The sequence below is a fragment of the Eulemur rufifrons genome, chromosome 29 (genome assembly GCF_041146395.1).
Source record: "Eulemur rufifrons isolate Redbay chromosome 29, OSU_ERuf_1, whole genome shotgun sequence".
In the NCBI taxonomy this organism is placed as follows: Eukaryota; Metazoa; Chordata; class Mammalia; order Primates; family Lemuridae; genus Eulemur; species Eulemur rufifrons.
This window is the reverse complement of record NC_091011.1, coordinates 94,435,658-94,453,726: the sequence shown is the minus strand read 5'-3', so window position 1 is coordinate 94,453,726 and position 18,069 is coordinate 94,435,658. Positions and strand designations below refer to the sequence as shown.

Sequence of the window (18,069 nt, the reverse complement as noted above, 5' to 3'; positions counted from 1 at the left end):
CTGCAGTCCCCAACCCCTGGGCTGTGGCCCAGTACCAGTCCGTGGCCTGTTAAGAAATGAGCCACGTGTCACCCACTGCCTGATATCATGGTTAATATACATTCCGTGTAAGGGAAGGACCCAGGCCTGGCCCCTCAATCTCTGAGGCGGGAATTGACTACTTTTCATCTCCTCCCCAAGGAATTCTATGGCCACTGCTCTGGACAGGGTATTTGAAGTCATAGATGCTGAACTAAAGGATATAGAGGATGGGCGCAATGGCTCACCCCTGTAATCCTAGCACTCTGGGAGGCCGAGGCAGGAGGATTGTTTGAGCTCAGGAGTTCGAGACCAGCCTGAGCAAGAGCGAGACCCCCATCTCTACTAAAAATAGAAAAAAATTAGCTGGACAACTAAAAATATATAGAAAAAATTAGCCGGGCATGGTGGCGCATGCCTGTAGTCCCAGCTACTCGGGAGGCTGAGGCAGTAGGATCACTTGAGCCCAGGAGTTTGACGTTGCTGTGAGCTAGGCTGACGCCATGGCACTCAAGCATGGGCAATAGAGCGAGACTCTGTCAAAAAAAAAAAAAAAAAAAAAAGATATAGGAGATGCCAAAGGAGAGGGGATTCATAAATACCAGACCATTTATGGCTAACATGTCCTAAAGATTTCTGGTGCTCCGTATTCTCTGAACAACTACAGCAAAGCTTTATTTGAGGAAGAAAACCTCTAGACTTAGTCTTAGCTAAGTAAAGAGGGTTACCAGCTTTGCACTTCTATCTTGGTATCGCCCCATACCTAATTTAGTGAGCAGGCTAAGGACTACCAATGTGGTCACTGAGATAGGGCGACGAGGGCAGCCTCAGATCCTCAGGCGTTCCTCCCTCACTGGCGTGACCTGGGTTACAGCTACCTTTGCCGCTTTAGGACACTGTGCCTGGTTATGCCAACCTCCAAGGAAGAGAAACTGCTTAGGTCACAGTGTCACTGACATCCTCTGCTTGACTAAAATCAGAGGCAGGGGGTTATGGACAGGAGGGGTGATGGGAACAAGGTGATAAAGCTCCAAGACCACTTGGAAGGGGTAGAAAGTGTTAATGTGGGGGTCACAGTCCAATTTTTTGTATTAAAAAGTTTTAAGGGCAATTTGTTCTTGCTAATGGGTTTTCAACATCCCCTGCCTTTTATAGACCCACCTTTTGCCAGCATTTTAATTCAAACTTTCAATACCCAAACACACATACACATTCTCCCTCTCCCTTTCTCCTCCTTTTGAAAATTTTGCCTTATACCTATGTAAGGTTTGGAGAAAATACTACTTTTTCCCTATTGAGTTTATTCTTGGCCTACTTCAAATAAACATTTCATCACCTTCTTTACAAGTCTTGGCACTGTAGAGTGAAGTTTACTGGCTTCTCTTCAGTTCTTAATGACTCTATGGTGCCTTTCCTCAGTCTTGGTAAATGGGTAATTGTTTGGGTGACTAGGTGAGCGAGCCACTCAATAGTTATAAACACAACAGACACCGAGGGCTCAGAAACCCTTCATGCAGAAGACATGTCTTATGTTGGTAATTGCGATATATTCTCTTGAATCTTCTCAATGGGCAACTCTTCAACTTTTAAGTGCAGATTTGATTACTAAAAATGATCAAAATTCATTCAAATTAAAGTCTGGGGCTCATTCAGAAACATACCAGTTTCTCCAAATGCAAAAATAAGGTATTAGAACCATGTCTTATTATTAAATTCAAGCTGGTAAGAATGTCACCAGCCCCTTTTTGTCCAAGAAACTGCCCTTACAAGGAGATGCCAGCCTCACCGTGACAGAGGTTGGTTAGGTCCACAGCACAGGCACGGGTACCGTTCTCATCCATGCCATCCCAGGCCTGCCAGTATTTTCTATCCCAGGGTCTGGACACAGTAGGCACAGCTGAGGTGGGTGCTGCTTTTCCCACTGCCTCGAGAGCTCCTAACTTAACTACTGAGATCAGTCTGAACTTTGCCAGCAACCATTCCGCAGCCTTATTTCCTTCTGAGTCCTGCCTCTAGAATCAAATCATGACTTCCCACTGTGGATTCAAAGACCCTTCATCACTCTCCAATCCACAGCTCTCTGCTCCACTAAAGCAGGCTCACCATTTCCAGTCCAATAATTCACTTTCTCTTTCTATGATATTCTAAACCTTGCAGGCACATGAAAATCACTTGGGGGAACTTTAAAAACCAAAGTAAACATCCGGGCCCCATCACAGTCCAATCAAATCGTGCCAGGGTGGGCCCTGGCATAAATGTTTTGTTAACCTCCCCACGTTATTCTAATGTTCAGCCATGAACAAACCAGTGCAGAAGAATCTTCCTGCTGTCCCTCATCTCCTTGTCTCAACCCCACAAGACCATCTGGGGAAATGAACATCCTAAATTATTACCTACTGGCTAATAACATATTTATTCTTGTTTTTATCCTGTTCATTGAGGTTGTAGATATTTTCTTATATTAATATAATTTTTAAAAATTGTGAACTCAAGGCCAAGAACTGACTTGATATAGATTTATGTACATCCTTAATTTTGAATTCTGGTTGTTTAATCAAGTCTCTCCAGTAATGTTCCTACCACCTTGCTGATCTAATTCTTCCTACAAACTGATTATTTTACAAAAGTTGCTGGTAGAAGTCAACACATTATATAGGTCAACCTGATATTTTCTGCATTAAACTTTGTTTTCAATCTCTGTCCACGCATAATTTTGCTTCTCCCACTGCTCCCCAAATTGCAGTGTTGGGCTAGCTTCTCCCCAGCACAGGCAAGTAAGTTGGAAATGAATAAATGACTACAGCCCAGCCTTGAATGAAGGGAAGCATCAACATTATTCAGGAAATTGTTTAACCTGTCAACAAGTAATTCTCCTGCATTTACTATACCAACACCACCTTCTTGTGCCTGCAGTAGCGGTTTCAAAGAACTTTTTACTCTTCCCTCATTTGACTCTCACACCACCTTTGTGCAGTAGGTATTATCCTCACAGTATGAATGCAGAAACTGAAAGGTTAAAACTCCAGCCTCCGACATCCTTCCCAGGATCTTTTTCATTACAATAATCTTCATTCTTATAAGAGCTTTAAAAATATTTTACACTAAGTGCTGTCTTTACATTACACAAAATTTGTAGGGAAAAGTAATCACTGAATGACTCCAGCACCCTAGCAAAAGAATTATTTTGGTGTTTTCATTTTCCTATGCTTTAAAATACGTAGTTAAATGTATACTTCATAAGTATTTAAAACAACATTTTATACTTTTGCTAGAACTTTGTCAGTGTGTGTGGCTTTGAAGTAATTATAGTATGGTTAGAATGAGACTCTTTATTCTGTAATAATGCATCCCTCTCCAAGGTGTTTATTCTGCTGGGCTGAAGCAATCACTCAATAGGGCAAAACCTAAGTAGGAAGAAACCAAAGAAACAGGACCCAGAAGTACAATCTTAAATTCTATAATGTTGGGAGGGACCTTATAAGGTCCCTATACATAAAAATATATTACCATTTTGTTCAATCTTCATATTAGAACTAGGAAAAAGATCTTCATAAATAGTTTGTCCCATATCATATAGAGAATGTTAAGGACCATAATCCAGTTAACTCCTACTCCAGTGGTCTTCCCACTACACAGTTAATCGCGGTGCATCCATGTGCCCACAGCAAAAGGCACCACGCAGGATACAAAATAAGACATAGCCTCCATTGCTGGGTAGCTTAACTTTAGACCAGACTCAATATTTTACAGTAAATACTGGCTTTGCCAATAAACACACACAAAGCCACATAGCTTAATGAGGTTTTATCAAATATTTTATCTGAAAAAGAACCTGGCAATCTTGAGCATTGCAGCATGCTACTTTTGAGGCTTCTCTGATTGGGCTATTTGTCTATCTGCCTTCTTTGATGGGTGGTTGGGCTGAGGGGTGAAATAACTTGAGGAGGCAATTTAATTGACCAAGTTGACAAAAGTCACTGTGTGTGTGTATGATTGTGGCTAGAGTTACTTATTTAAAAAGAAACTGGAGCAGGTCCAGAAAGAGAGGAGGAGTAAGACTCTAGGAAGTGACAAATGACTCCTTCTCCACGATACATAAACACCACTTTCCAGGTCCTTTATGCAAGGGACAATATGCTCTGGCCTATGATAGCATTTAGGAAGTAGAAGTCTTTTAAGGAACCCTGATACAGGTTAAACAGAGAGTCTCTCTATCCTGGTAGTACTAGAAATGCCATACTATGTCACTGTCTGCCCATTCCCAGGTGAATCTACAGGCCCACAGATCCTGGTGCAGGGGCCACAGGACCTTCACACCTAACTCTAGTCAACTGAACCAGGATGAACATATACATATTCCAAGGGCAGCCAATCCAAAGGTTGGCTGGCAACTTCTGTGGCCTGGTACAGAAAGAGGAGCTGGGCCAGATTCCCCACTATAGAATCCGAACTAAGAAAAACCAAGAGAATCAGAGCCATATGGTATCATGGCACACAGAAACTTACAGAAGCCAAGAAGTACAGAAGAGATAGAAGAACAGGCTAAATGGAAGCAAAAGATGACGGCAGACAACAAGCAGAGACATCCAGTGACCATGTGCTTCTGTAGAGCAGCCTCAGTTCTGACACTTTCCACTTCAAATTGAGCCTGGCTTTCTCGCCCCCTCTGGTTGGCCCTGTAAAGTCTTTCCTGATAGCCACCGTACTGAACCTCCTGTGTGTCAAGTTCTATGCTAAACACTACTTTGCAGACTTTATTATTAATGATGAGGGAAGTTACGGAGAGCACTGCTCTAGAGTCCAGCTAAGGTGTCTTCAATATCAAATGTTCAACAGAAAAGGATCAAGGTTATCTTCTTTCACTTTCTAGACAATCAACCAACTTCCTTTTAAGATAGGTGGCTGAACCAGAGGATCATCCAATTGTGATGATGAAAAACCTAGTAAGCAAAGAATAAGTCTGGTTACAGTCAATACCTGGATCCACTCCAGGGAGATGGTGCCTATGTGTGATAGTGCAGACTTCTTAGTCCAGAGGGTGGACAGATCCAGAGCACGTTTCTGGGGTTTCCTCTTTCCTATCTTGTCTGCGCAGGACAACCAGTCCTCGGGTACTTCTTTAACTACAGAGTTAAATGCATGGTTTCTCTCAGTAGCACTTCATGGGCCAAGAGTTTCTTTTCCACATACTAAAACCTTCCTGTTAGACTTTACATTATCTTTTCCATTGATCCTTTTTATTTACCCACTTTTGAATCTTAAGCAAACATTCTTTATAGCAAGCCTGGAGTGCTACCTGGTAGGGGACTGATGGAGGAAAAGAACAACATGTGCAATAGTTGTACTTTGTGCCAGGGCTGAGGAACAGGTGCGCACCTACTCCCATCTTTCTGGGATGACCTTACACATTCGCTTCCATTCAGCTTTATGGCTCCTCCTTCACTGGTATTTGAATTATGTCCACTATTTGCCAAATTTAGGTCCCTACTGGTTACAGTTCCTTACAGAAGGGGCTCTAGAATATATCCGCAGCATTCTAACCCACAAGTCTCTTTCATTTAAAAGCTGTGTCCTTGCCAAATCTTTGAGTAAAAAAGAATTTTAGGTGTTACCTAGTCCCACATCTCACCCAGTATAAGAATCCTTTCTCCACCACACCCTGGAAAATGCTTGAATCCACCCAGAAAGGGGAGCCCAACACCAAAGACCATACTTTGACTCTTCTCTATTTTCACTGGGGGAAATCAAGGTGCAAACCCAAGCTGAATCTCACACTCAAGTTCCTAGTGGGTCACCAATGAAGCCAGAAGCCCCCAAATTTCCCCATAGTGTAAGTCCAGATTCTGGCTAGAAAGCTCTCAATCCAGAATCCAGGGGTTCTGTTCATCATTTGTCTTCTAAACCAGTCATCTAGACTGTAAGTTATGACAGCAGACTAGGTCTCACACACATTTCCTATGTCTCCCATGGTCCCTGGTATTGTGACTGTCACAGAGCAAATGTTTTATAAATGGGATTATCCTAAAAAGCAGCATGTTCAGACAGAGCCTTCCCAGAAGCAAAGCTAGCTGGGCTAACACCTTTTCCTAGCGTGGTTAAGCATAACTAGGCAGAGTGAAGGTTGGGCTAGGTGATAAGGAAAAAAATGGGTCCCTTCCTTATCATTTCATCAAGAAAGTATCCTAAGTATTTCCAGACGTTGTTCCAGGCATCTTAGGAAGAATCAGGGGAAACGAGAGAGTGTAGGAACAAACAACTTTTCTGCCCGAGATGTAGGGCTTCTGTATTCCCTGTCTTCTATCTCAGGCTTCCAAGCAGAAGTAAAACAACATATTAAATTCATTTCAGTCAAGTTTCAGCAAGAATTTCTCTGCTTTGATTTTGCTGTTTTTGGCTTTACCTGGACAGAAGCCAAAGACAGAGACAGGATTTTGGCAGGGGAAGGAATGTATCACAAGATTTTCTAAAGAATAATTTTCCTTTTTTCCTTTCAACAGCCTCATTTCGCAGATGAAAATTTGAGATCTGTAAAGGGAAGGTGACTTATACCCAGTTGCGGGTCTCACACTGAGGAGTGAAACCGCACTCAGATGCTCCCAGGTGATTAAATACCTCAAGAAAAGAACACACAGTAGTCAAGGTCCCTAAAAGCAAAACAAGCAGGAACAGGCTGCTTTTGTCTATGCAGGGCACTTAGTGATCTAGGAAGTTCCTCAGTCTGTCTACTGCCAGTGGGGTACAGCCAGAAGGGTGAACATACGCTCTCTCTGGTGGACCAAGAAAGCTGCATTGCAACCCTGTTATCCTCTCACTACTGAAGAAATGAAAGCTGAGAATCTGCTGGCACTTTCTGAAACTCCGTAATGGTTCTGGAAAGTGCTATGATCTTTGTTGCCGATGACTGCCAAGAATACCAGACACTAGGAATGGAAAAGCCAGCTTTCTGGCTTGGAAAAGATAAGGAAGAATTTGATGTAAATGACTCTCGAAACACGGTGTAGGCACAAATTTTAGGCTGTCCTGTCACTGTTATGTCACCTATTTCTCTGGGATCTCCAGCTTTTAAAGCTGGGGCTGAGAACACTACAATCAATTTTTTAACTAGAATCATGGCAAAGGTTTCCAGTAGTTTAAATGCCAGTAAGAATGCTTCAAATCAAGCCAGTAAAATGAGGAAATATTCTCCTTATAAGCTTTTAAAGTCAGATTTCTTGTTCATCCAATTAAACAAAATGTATTAGAAGAATTAATCTAGGAAGATAGTCTTGAGTTATCATGTTTCAGGGAAAGGCAGCCAAACAGGCATGTGAACAGATTGTGGCTGGTTTTTAGAGAGGAGGCAGTTACATCGACAGCGGCTTAAGCACCTTCCTTCAACAACCATCTTACCTATCAAGGAATTAATGAAAGGCTTTAGTTAAACATTCTCATGCCTCACGATGGGCTTCAAGCTTTGGAGGCTCTTCCCATCCACCTGTCTCAACCTAGAGACACAATCTATTATCAATCTGTTATCCTGTGATCATAGAATAACCAGAGGTCAAATCTTGCTTTCCAACCTCTCTGTATTATTCTTATAACTTTTGCTTTTGCAGTATCTTTGAAAAGATGTTGATGCTGGGTTCTTTTCCAGGTCTTTCTGGGTTTCAAAATGTGGTATTTTTGTAATGCTGTGAAGTTCCAAAGCACAGGCAATGTCTCTAGTCAAGCGTATAGGACCCCAAATTCACTGATGTGCCAGATAATAATTACTGTGGGTGGTGGATGGGCCATAGGCTTTCTCTTGGATTTTCTGCCCATAGATCACCATGAAGCCACAGAGATTTATATTTACAAAACTCCCCCCCCACTCCCTTCCCCATACCACGGGTTGGCCTCTAGACCTTCAGTGTTAACACCTAGGCCAGATGCTCCGAGCCCAGTTAAGAGGGGACCTGGTGGGTCAGGCGGCTGTCCGGATGGGTCACTGTCACCCCCACAGCCTCCATTGTGGCCTGAACGCAGGTGGTCTTTGAGTGTCTGTTTGTAGCGGAAGCTTCTGCCACAGTAGGAGCAGGGGTAGGGCCGCTCCCCGGTGTGGATGCGCTGGTGTTTCATGAGGTGATGCTTGCGGATGAAGCTCTTGCCGCAGTGAGGACAGCTAAAGGGCCGCTCGCCCGTGTGCAGCCGCCGGTGGTTGAGCAGGTGCTCCTTGCGCATAAAGCTCTTGCTGCAGTCAGTGCATGGGTAAGGACGCTCACCTGTGTGGATCATCTGGTGGCGGATCAAGGCTGAGTGGCCATTGAAGTCAATGCCACACTGAGGGCAGGAGAAAGGCCGCACTTGTGCATGACCTCGCTGGTGGAGCAGGAGGCTAATTTTCAAGCTGAAGCTCCTACCGCACTGGGCACAGCGGAAGGGCCTCTCACTTGCATGAGCTCGCCGGTGGCTGGTGAGTCGGGCCTGGTCAGCAAAGCGCTTGGGACAATCAGGACAGGGAAAAGGGCGCTCAGTGCTGTTATGAACCCTAAGATGGTAGGTGAGTCTTGATGGGTGAGTAAAAGTCCTGGCACAGTGTGGGCAGGTGGGGGGTGTCTCACTGCTGTGGTCCTGGGGGTTGCTGCTGAGGTTGGCCTGTGGAGTAAGGTGCTTAGGGCACTGAGCGCAGGGTAAGGGGTCCTCCCCGGTGTGGCTACACTGGTGGGTCAGCAACATGTCTTGGCTGAGACTCTTGCCACAGTGGTGGCATAAGAATACCTGTTCCCCATCTGGAGGTGGGAGGGGGTAGCTCCCCAACTGAGTAAAAGTCACTTGTCCCTCAGAGGCTTCAGGCAGGTCACTGGCTGGACGTCCAAAAGGTGTCATGGATGCAGACTGCTGGCTTTTGAAAGCCACATCTGAAAAAGCATCCTTTGCTGCTGCTGGTGGTGAAGAGAAGGGGACTGGAACCTCGGGGCACAAGGACGCTGGAGCAAGGCCTTCAGCTTTGATGACAAGCTCTTCGTCTGAAAGAAAGGATTCAAGAGTTATACCTGTCAACAACTGTCTCAGCAGCTTCTCTCATGCATTCCTACCCAGCTCTAACAGATTGCCCTAAGCTCTTAACTGGCTCAGATAGGAAACTCAGCGGAGGGCTGTGATAATAATCAAGGCATCCGTAGTCGCTGTGGCAAATCACCAGAAAATCTAACATTATACCTCTTCGATGCTCCCTGTTTAGAAAAGGAAAAGCCTTGGCATCAGTCTTCCTGACAGTGCTGTCATTATGTTTCACTTCTGCCCAAGAACTTTCTGTTGCCTGTTGTGACAAAGCCTAAAATCTCAAGTTTACCTACTCCTATTCCTCTCTAGTTTATCAGATAAACCCTTCACTATAGTCAGCTATCCTTACATTCCCTGAAAACAGAGCACACGTTTCTGCTCTGCCCCTTTGCTCATTCTGTCCTCCCTTTTGCAGAATGCTTCCCCTTCTGCCTCTTCCCAAATTATACTCAGCCGTACCACACCAATCTTCTAAGGCCCAATTCTGGCTTTACATCCTTCTTTAGGCCTTGTCTAACTACCTAAACTAAAACGGATACATGTTCTTGAAACTTCTCATTTCTTTTATATAAGCACCCATCCCACTCACCCTTGACATTTAACAATAAGCATGCTTAGTATTGATGTGTATGTCCCCAGTGTAACTTTTTCCAAGAACAGAAACTGTCTTATTTTTCATTTGCATTTCCCAGTTGAAAAAAAAACACAGGGTATAGACGATACTAAAAAAAAACTGGGTCCCTTCTGACCTTGAGATTCTCTTCTATAAATCAAATGGCAAAATATAAATGGCACTAAATATCTTAGAAGGAAGATAATTCTGTTTCTTCTCCGTCATCATTTTTTCCTTTCCCCGAGGGAGAGCTCTTCCAAACATCCCATGTGCACCTCTCTGATGGCATTTCTGTCTCCCTTGCTTGTCCCCCCCACCTACTCCCTATTTTTGTTCTTCCCTTTCTACATGATCGTCAAATGTTCTTCTGTCTTTCTTGACCCTCATACTTTTGGTCCATTTTGTTTGTACTTATTTTTCTTCCTCTGACAATTCTAATTTGTATATAAGAGTGTATTTCCTCACTCAGAAGTTACCTTAGTGATCTTCTGGTTTCATTTCTAGCTTATTTGAGCATGTCATGCTTCTCCCACAACCTTGCCTCTACAACCTCATTTCATCCGCTGCTTCTTCAGTCGGTCCTGGCACGAGCTGGATCTGACGTGAACCTCTTCGACATCTTACTCACCAGGATAGGCGGTCTTGTATATGTCACACTCCTTGGACTCCTGTGGAGCCCCAACCTGAGGCTCTTCCTCTTGTTTAATCCAAGACAGAATATCTGATGTTGAAATACCAGGCTCTATTTGTAGGGGAAAAAAGAATGGTCTTTAGGAACTTGAATAAGAAGGTGAAATAATCATGTTGGTTTACTGAACACTACATTTAGCCCAAACAGACACACACACACACACACACTTTTTAAAAATTTATTTGTTTGTTTATTTATTTATTTATTAAGTAGAGACAGGGTCTCACTTATGTTGTCCAGGCTGGTCTTGAACTCTTGGCCTCAAGCTATCTTCCTGCCTTGGCCTCCTAAAATGCTGGGATTATAGGCGTGAGCCAACGTTCCTGGCACCAAATATTTATTTCTAACTAACAACAAAACTGAACTAGCATTTTTAAAAATGCATAAAAACTCTAAAGAACCAGTTCCATATAAAACCAAATTTATGTGTTTTTCTGCAATATAATCAGCTTGATTTTCTACTTTCAGTGTGCCCATTTAAAAACAAAACACTTTCTTTTTTTTTTTTTTTTTAAAGAGATAGGGTCTCACCCTGTCACCCAGGCTGGAGTGCAATGACTTGACAAATCACAATTTTAATTTTGGAGATGACATCCTGAAATAATCTAGAATCAACAGTATCTTTAGTTTCGTTTGCATTCTTACATTTAAAATATTTCCACTTTGTTCTCTCACAGCTTGTTTATGAAATAATGAAGCAGGAAATATATTCTCTCAGTAGAGAGGCCTACAGAGGTTAAACATATTGTCAATAAGGGAGTATTTACAGTGAAACCCTGTATTATCAAAGATTTGCTTTAAAATAACATACCAGAAAAAAGAAAAACAAGACTGACCAAAAACAACTTTTAATGTTAATTAAAAAGCACATAAACTTCCAGAATTACAAAGTTAGGTCAGAATAAACACAGAATCTGACTCCCTAGAAACATACTTTCAGATTCCCAATTCTAGGCTCTTTCCAAGAGATCATATTACCATTGCCTATTAAAGGATACAGGTCACTGTTTCTTGAATGCTGGGAGAGTGAAGAATAGTATGTGCAAGCCCTGCAGGTCTTGGGGATTCTTTTTGAATGAAAACACACAGCCTCCAGAGGCTTTGCACACAACATGCCTCATCTGGTCAGCACAGACACAGCTGTGCTTGCTATCCCAGCCTAGGCCTATCTGGCTTCTTTTGGTCTAAAAGGACAAGTTAGCAAGGTCTAGAGAGCAAATTCAAGCACCCTATAGTTATTTCTCAAAAAGGGGCTTGCTGGCAGGTCATGGTTTTTATTCCTAGAAAATGAACAGAACTCACTGTTTTGTCCAATGTCTTTTAAGTCATTTAGAGATCACTGAAATTTAAAGGTGTGCCCAAAGCACATTAAATGAAGGGCAAAAGACTGTCAGATTATGTGTAGAAACTGGGAAAAATACAGATTTTAGCAGATGTGACAGCTGCCTTTCGAACTTCCTACTTTGACCTATATGTAAAGCTGAAGTGTATTAAACATACTCCAACCTTATCTTTGTTCTCTTCCACACACATATACACACACATACCTAAAAAGAAAAAGACAGAGGGGAAAGACTAAGTATAAGGAAGAGGATTTCTTAAAAGACATCCAGAAGAGGAACTTTCTATTCATCAAAAATGACTTTTAAAACACTTACATGCTTCTCTTTAACAATGTTCTGAATAATGAGATAGTGCTCTAGAAACCTCCAAATGTGATTCAAGTGGTTTTGACTTTTTGTTGTCATTATCAATTCACAGAATGTCACATGTATTTAATTAGTTTCAATCCATTGCAGTCATTATTCATTTTAATGTTGAAATTGTCTCTTCTTTGTCCAGTGGGAACCCCTGCAGATTGGCTCTATGTCCTTTTTGCGCAACCCCAAACATCTACTTTCCTCCGTTTCTGGTACAACAAACCGTCCTACACACACTTTGTACATTTCCTGCTCTAGGCTCACAATCAATGATCTTTCTGAGAAATAAGATTTAAGACAACGCCGCTAATTCCTAATCAGTTATCATTGCTTCTAGGTCTTTTCAATGGAGAAAGCTGTAAAATATATAATGTGTAGAAAAAGAGCACTGTCAATATTTCGGACTCATATTTAAGATTATAGAGCTTAAATAAAATCCTTTTATTTTTTATATCTTTTCTCTCTTATCCTGAAAATCTTGGTTACTAATGACATTAACATAATCTTTGCTTTATCTGAAAATATGTTTCAAAATGATACCAAATTATTTACCAAAGTAAGAAAGATTTTTCTCATGTTTTAGTCTTTAGGAACTATCCCTCTTGGAACATACAGTTAAAATATGTTTTAAAGTTATTTGAAATAAATCTTCTGTACATATTTGTCACCAACCTGATACACAGTTAGGTTTAGTTGTTTCAGAAGGTGTTTTTTAAAGTGTTTTTTTAAGATTGTGCAAAATATTTACAGGGTTCTAAAATCAAAATTATAAAATAAGGTATATTCAGAGAGGTCTAGCTTACATCTCTATTCCCCCCTCCTTGTATAGGCAGCCATTCTTACTGGTTTTTCTTTTAGTCTTCTATTGTTTCTTTGTAAATATATAAATAAATACATTAGTCCTCCCTTATCATGGGGTATGTTCTAAGCCTCCCAGTGAATGCCTGGAACCACAGACACTACTGAGCCCTATGTACACATGCATACCTCAATTTACTGTACTTTGCAGATATTGTGTTTTGTGTGTGTGTTTTTAACAAATTGAAGGTTTGTGGCAGCTTTACATCAAGTCGTTTTATTGGTACCATTTTTCCAACAGCATGTGCTCACTCTGTGTTTCTGTGTTACATTTTGGTAATTCTTGCACTATTTCAAACTTTTTCATTATTATATATGTAATAGTGATCTGTGATCAGTGATCGTTGATGTAACTATTGTAATTTATTGAAGCACCACTAAACACATACATTTAAGACAGTGGACTTAATTGATAAACATTGTATGTGTCTTTCTGATTGGTCCACGGACCTGCCATTCCTTTGTCTCTCTCCCTCTCTTCAGGCCAATATTGAAATTAGGCCAATTAATAACCATACAATGGCCTCTAAGTGTTCAAGTGAAAGAAAGAATAGCAAATCTCTCACTTTTAATCAAAAGCTACAAATGATTAAGCTTAGTGAAGAAGGCATGTCGAAAGCTGAGAGGTCAAAAGCAAGGCCTCTCGTACCAAAGTTAGCCAAGTTGTGAATGCAAAGGAAAAATTCGTGAAGGAAATTAAAAGTGCTGTGCCAGTGAACACAGCAATTGTAAGAAATATAACAGCCTTACTGCTGATATGGAGAAAGTTTTAGTGGTCTGGACAGAAGATCAAACCAGACATAACACTTCCTAGAGCCAAAGTCTAAACCAGAACAAGGCCCCAACTCTCTTCAATTCTGTGAAGGCTGAGAGAGGTGAGGAAGCTACGGAAGTTTGAAGCTGGCAGAAGTTGGTTCACGAGGTTTAAGGAAAGAAGCCATCTTTATACCATGAAAGTGCAAGGTGAAGCAGCAGCAAGTGATACAGAAGATCAGCTAAGGTCACTGATGAAGGTGGCTATGCTAAACAACAGATTTTCAACATTGATGACACAGCTTTCTCTTAGAAGAAGATGCCATCTAGGACTTTCAAGCTAGAGAGAAGCCTAGATTGAAAGCTTCAAAGGACAGACTGACTTTCTTGTTAGGGGCTGATGTAGCTGGTGACTAACTTGAGGCCAATGCTCATTTACCATTCTGAAAACCCTAGGGTTCTTAAGAATTATGTTGAATCTGCTCTGCCTGTGCTCTATAAAGAAAACAAAGCCAAATGACAGCACATCTGTTTACAGCACGGTTTACCGAATATTTTAAGCCTATTGTTGAGACCTGCTCAGAAAAAAATATTCCTTTCAAAATATTACTGCTCCTTGACAATGCACCTGGTCACCCAAGAGCTCTGATGGAGATATACAAGGAGATTAATGTTTTCATGCCTGCTAACACAACATCCATTCTGTAGCCCACAAATCAAGTAGTAATTTTGACTTTCAAGTCTTATTAAAGAAATTCATTTTGTAAGGCTGTAGGTGCCATATATACTGATTCCCCTGATGGATCTGGACAAAGTAAATTGAAAACTTTCTGGAAAGGATTCATTAAGAACTTTCATGATTCATGGGAGGAGGTTAAAATGGCAACATTAACAGAAGTTTGGAAAAATTTGGTTCCAACCCCCATGGAGGACTTTGAGAGGTTCGGTATTTCAGTGAAGGAAGTCCCTACAGATGTGGTGGAAATAGTAAAAGAACTAGAATTAGAAGTGGAGTCTGAAAATGTGACTGAATTGCTGCTATCTCATGATAAAACTTGAACAGATGAGGAGTTACTTTTACAGATGAGCAAAGAAAGTGGTTTCTTGAGATAGAATCTACTCCTGGTGAAGATGCTGTGAACACTGTTAAAATGACAGCAAAGATTTAGAATATCACATAAACCTAGTTGATATAGCAGCAGCAGGGTTTGAGAGGACTGATTCCAATTTTGACAGAAGTTCTACTGTGGGTAAAATGTAATCTAACAGCATCATATGCTATAGGGAAATCTTTTGTGAAAGAAAGAGTCAATCGATGTGGCAAACTTCATTGTTGTCTAATGTTAAGAATTTCCTGCTGTGAGCTTGACACCACGGCACTCTAGCCCAGGCAACAGAGCAAGACTCTGTCTCCAAAAAAAGAATTTCCATGGCCACCTCAACCTTCAGCAACTATCACCCTGATCAGTCAGCAGCCATTAACGTCAAGGCAGGAACCTCCACTAGCAAAAAGATTATGACTCACTGAAGGCTCGGGTGATCATTAGCATTTTTTAACAATAAAGTATGTTAATTAAGGTATGTACATTGTTTTTTTAGACATAATGCTATTGCACTTAATGGACTACAGTATTGTGTAAACATACATCTTATATGCACTGGGAAACAAAAAAATTTGTGTAATTCACTTTATTGCAATACTCACTTTATTATGAAGTCTGGAACTGAACCCGAGTTATCCCTGAAGTATGCCTGCACTTGCCCTTTTTTTCTGGAGAGGCAGGGTCTCACTGTTACCCAGGCTGGTCTCAAACTTCTGGCCTCAAGCGATCCTCCCACTTCCCCAGTGTTGGGATTACAGGCATGAGCTACAGTGCCTGGCTGTACTGGCCTTTAATCCCAGTTCCATCTTAACTAAGTACTTATCACACACTGTGGCCGTAACTTTTACAGTTTGAGGTGGGACGGCAAAACTAACACAAATTTCTTTTTCTTTCTTCACAATTTCACAGACAGAAGATTCATTCATTCTTATCGTAGATCTTACCAACCTCAGCATACAACTTTCCTTCCTTATTAAAACATTTCACCTTTTCACCTAAAGGAAATACTTTATGGCTTCTCTTTGGCATATCCAAATTGCCACCATCACTACTCTTGCACTTTGGAGACATTATTTAGTAAAATGAGAGTTTCTTGAACACAAGCACTGTTATACCACCACAGTAGAGATGGCTACTAGGTGACTAACAGGCAAGTAGGGTATACAGTGTGGATTCGCTGGACAAAGGGATGACTGAGTCCCGGGTGGGAAGAAGCAGGGTAGTGCAAGATTTCATCACACTGCTCAGAAAATGCAATTTAAAACTTATGAATTATTTCTGGAATTTCCCATTTAATATTTTAGCTTGTTTGCTTTTGCTTTTTGAGACAGAGTCTCACTCTGTTGCCTGGGCTAGACTGCAGTGGCATAATCTGCAACCTCAAACTCCCAGGCTTAAGTGATCCTCCTGCCTCAGCCTCCCAAGTAGCTGGGACTACAGGCATGCGCCACCATGTCTGGCTAATTTTTCTATTTTTTGTAGAGACGGTCTTGATATGTTGCTCAGGCTAGTTTCAAACTCCTGGCCTCAAACAATCCTCCTGCCTCCGCCTCCAAAGTGCTAGGATTACAGGCACGAGCCACCTCTCCCAGCCTCCACTTAATATTTTTGGACCACGGGTTCAGTTGACCATGGGTAACTGAAACCATGGAAAGTGAAGCCTCAGATAAAGGCGGGCTACTATATGTGTGTGTGTGTGTGTGTGTGTGTGTATATTCATTCATATTCCCCCTCTTTAACATAATGTGCCATACTATACAAATTATTCTATATTTTGATTTTTCACTTAACAAGAATATTCTGCAGATCTTTCTCATTCTTCTTTATAATTGTACTGTAACATTATTTATTTAAGAGTTCTCAACTGATGGGCATTTGGAATTTTTCCAGTCTTTTGTTACAATATTATAGTTAACCATAAAAGCTATGGAGAGCTAAAAAAGTAATAGGCCAGTTCTCCAGAAGTATAAGCAGTTGTTATACAGTCCACTGGGTAAGTATATATTCACTGAACTTGAGAAACCCCAAGAAGCTAATCCTTCTTTTTTGAATGACAATGCTAAAAGTCTAAAAGTTTCTCTGGCCATTTAAGAGCCATACAACTAAGTAAATATTTATTTTACTAAATAACTGGTTCTCAGCAAGAGTGAGATCCTGTTTCTACTAAAAATAGAAAAAATGAGCCAGGTGTGGTGGTGCACGCCTGTAGTCCCAGCTACTCGGGAGGCTGAGTCAGGAGGATGGCTTGAGCCCAGGAGCCAGAGGTTGCAGTGAGCTATGATGATGCCACTGCACTCTAGCCCTGATGACAGAGCAAGATTCTGTCTCAAAAAAAAGAAGAAAATAAAAAAGTCATGAATATATAATTAAACCTAAAAGGGGAAAATATAAAGGTACTAAAGGACAGACACATATAGTTTGGTTTTTTTTAAATGCTACATATTGATCAGCCCATGTTTTTTTTTTTTTTTTTTTTGAGACAGAGTCTCACTCTGTTGCCCGGGCTAGAGTGAGTGCCGTGGCGTCAGTCTAGCTCACAGCAACCTCAAACTCCTGGGCTTAAGCGATCCTACTGCCTCAGCCTCCCGAGTAGCTGGGACTACAGGCATGCGCCACCATGCCCGGCTAATTTTTTGTATATATATTTTAGTTGTCCATATAATTTCTTTCTATTTTTAGTAGAGACGGGGTCTCACTCTTGCTCAGGCTGGTCTTGAACTCCTGACCTCGAGCGATCCACCCGCCTCGGCCTCCCAGAGTGCTAGGATTACAGGCGTGAGCCACCGCGCCCGGCCTGATCAGCCCATGTTATATGAATCCTATTCTCAAGTTCTGGTAAATACCTAGATTGATAATCAACCAATGCAAGCTAAAACTATAACAAATAAAACCAGAGTATTAAATAAATCAAACACTTACGTTGTTAATTTTCAGTAAAAATATATTAAAGTATAACATATACGTTGACTACCCAGAAATGGAGTTTTAAAAACCAAAGTAAAAACAAATTGATAAAATAGCAGCTAAATGAAAATCTGATACATCATTATACAACCAAATTACTTGTATCTTTTTTACCCATCCCAAAAAAGAAAATGATATTGTCATTTATTCTTGCTGAGGTAACTAGTAATGTAAACCAAAGAGATATTCCCAATAATAAATCACTCTGTAAATCAAGTCACTCATCTTTATGGGCGATATTTTAATCTCATTACTTATATCTATGATATACAGATTAATCAAATTCGACCTGCTATATTGCTTAAATGCAATCATCCATACATTCTTAAAAATAATATGTGTGACAGA

General features: G+C 41.1%; 1 protein-coding gene across 1 annotated transcript in view; it reads right to left on the bottom strand.

Annotated features, from left to right (window-relative positions):
• Positions 1-7,227: 7,227 nt before the first annotated feature.
• Positions 7,228-18,069, bottom strand: part of ZNF398 (zinc finger protein 398) — a 31,879-nt gene continuing 21,037 nt past the window's right edge. The window contains exons 5-6 of the mRNA XM_069461535.1: positions 10,281-10,394; positions 7,228-9,002 (exon numbers count right to left, since the gene is read on the bottom strand). Of these exons, the coding sequence (XP_069317636.1) occupies positions 7,849-9,002; positions 10,281-10,394 (1,268 nt within the window). The 3' untranslated portion in view covers positions 7,228-7,848. The remainder of the gene's footprint in view (positions 9,003-10,280; positions 10,395-18,069) is intronic.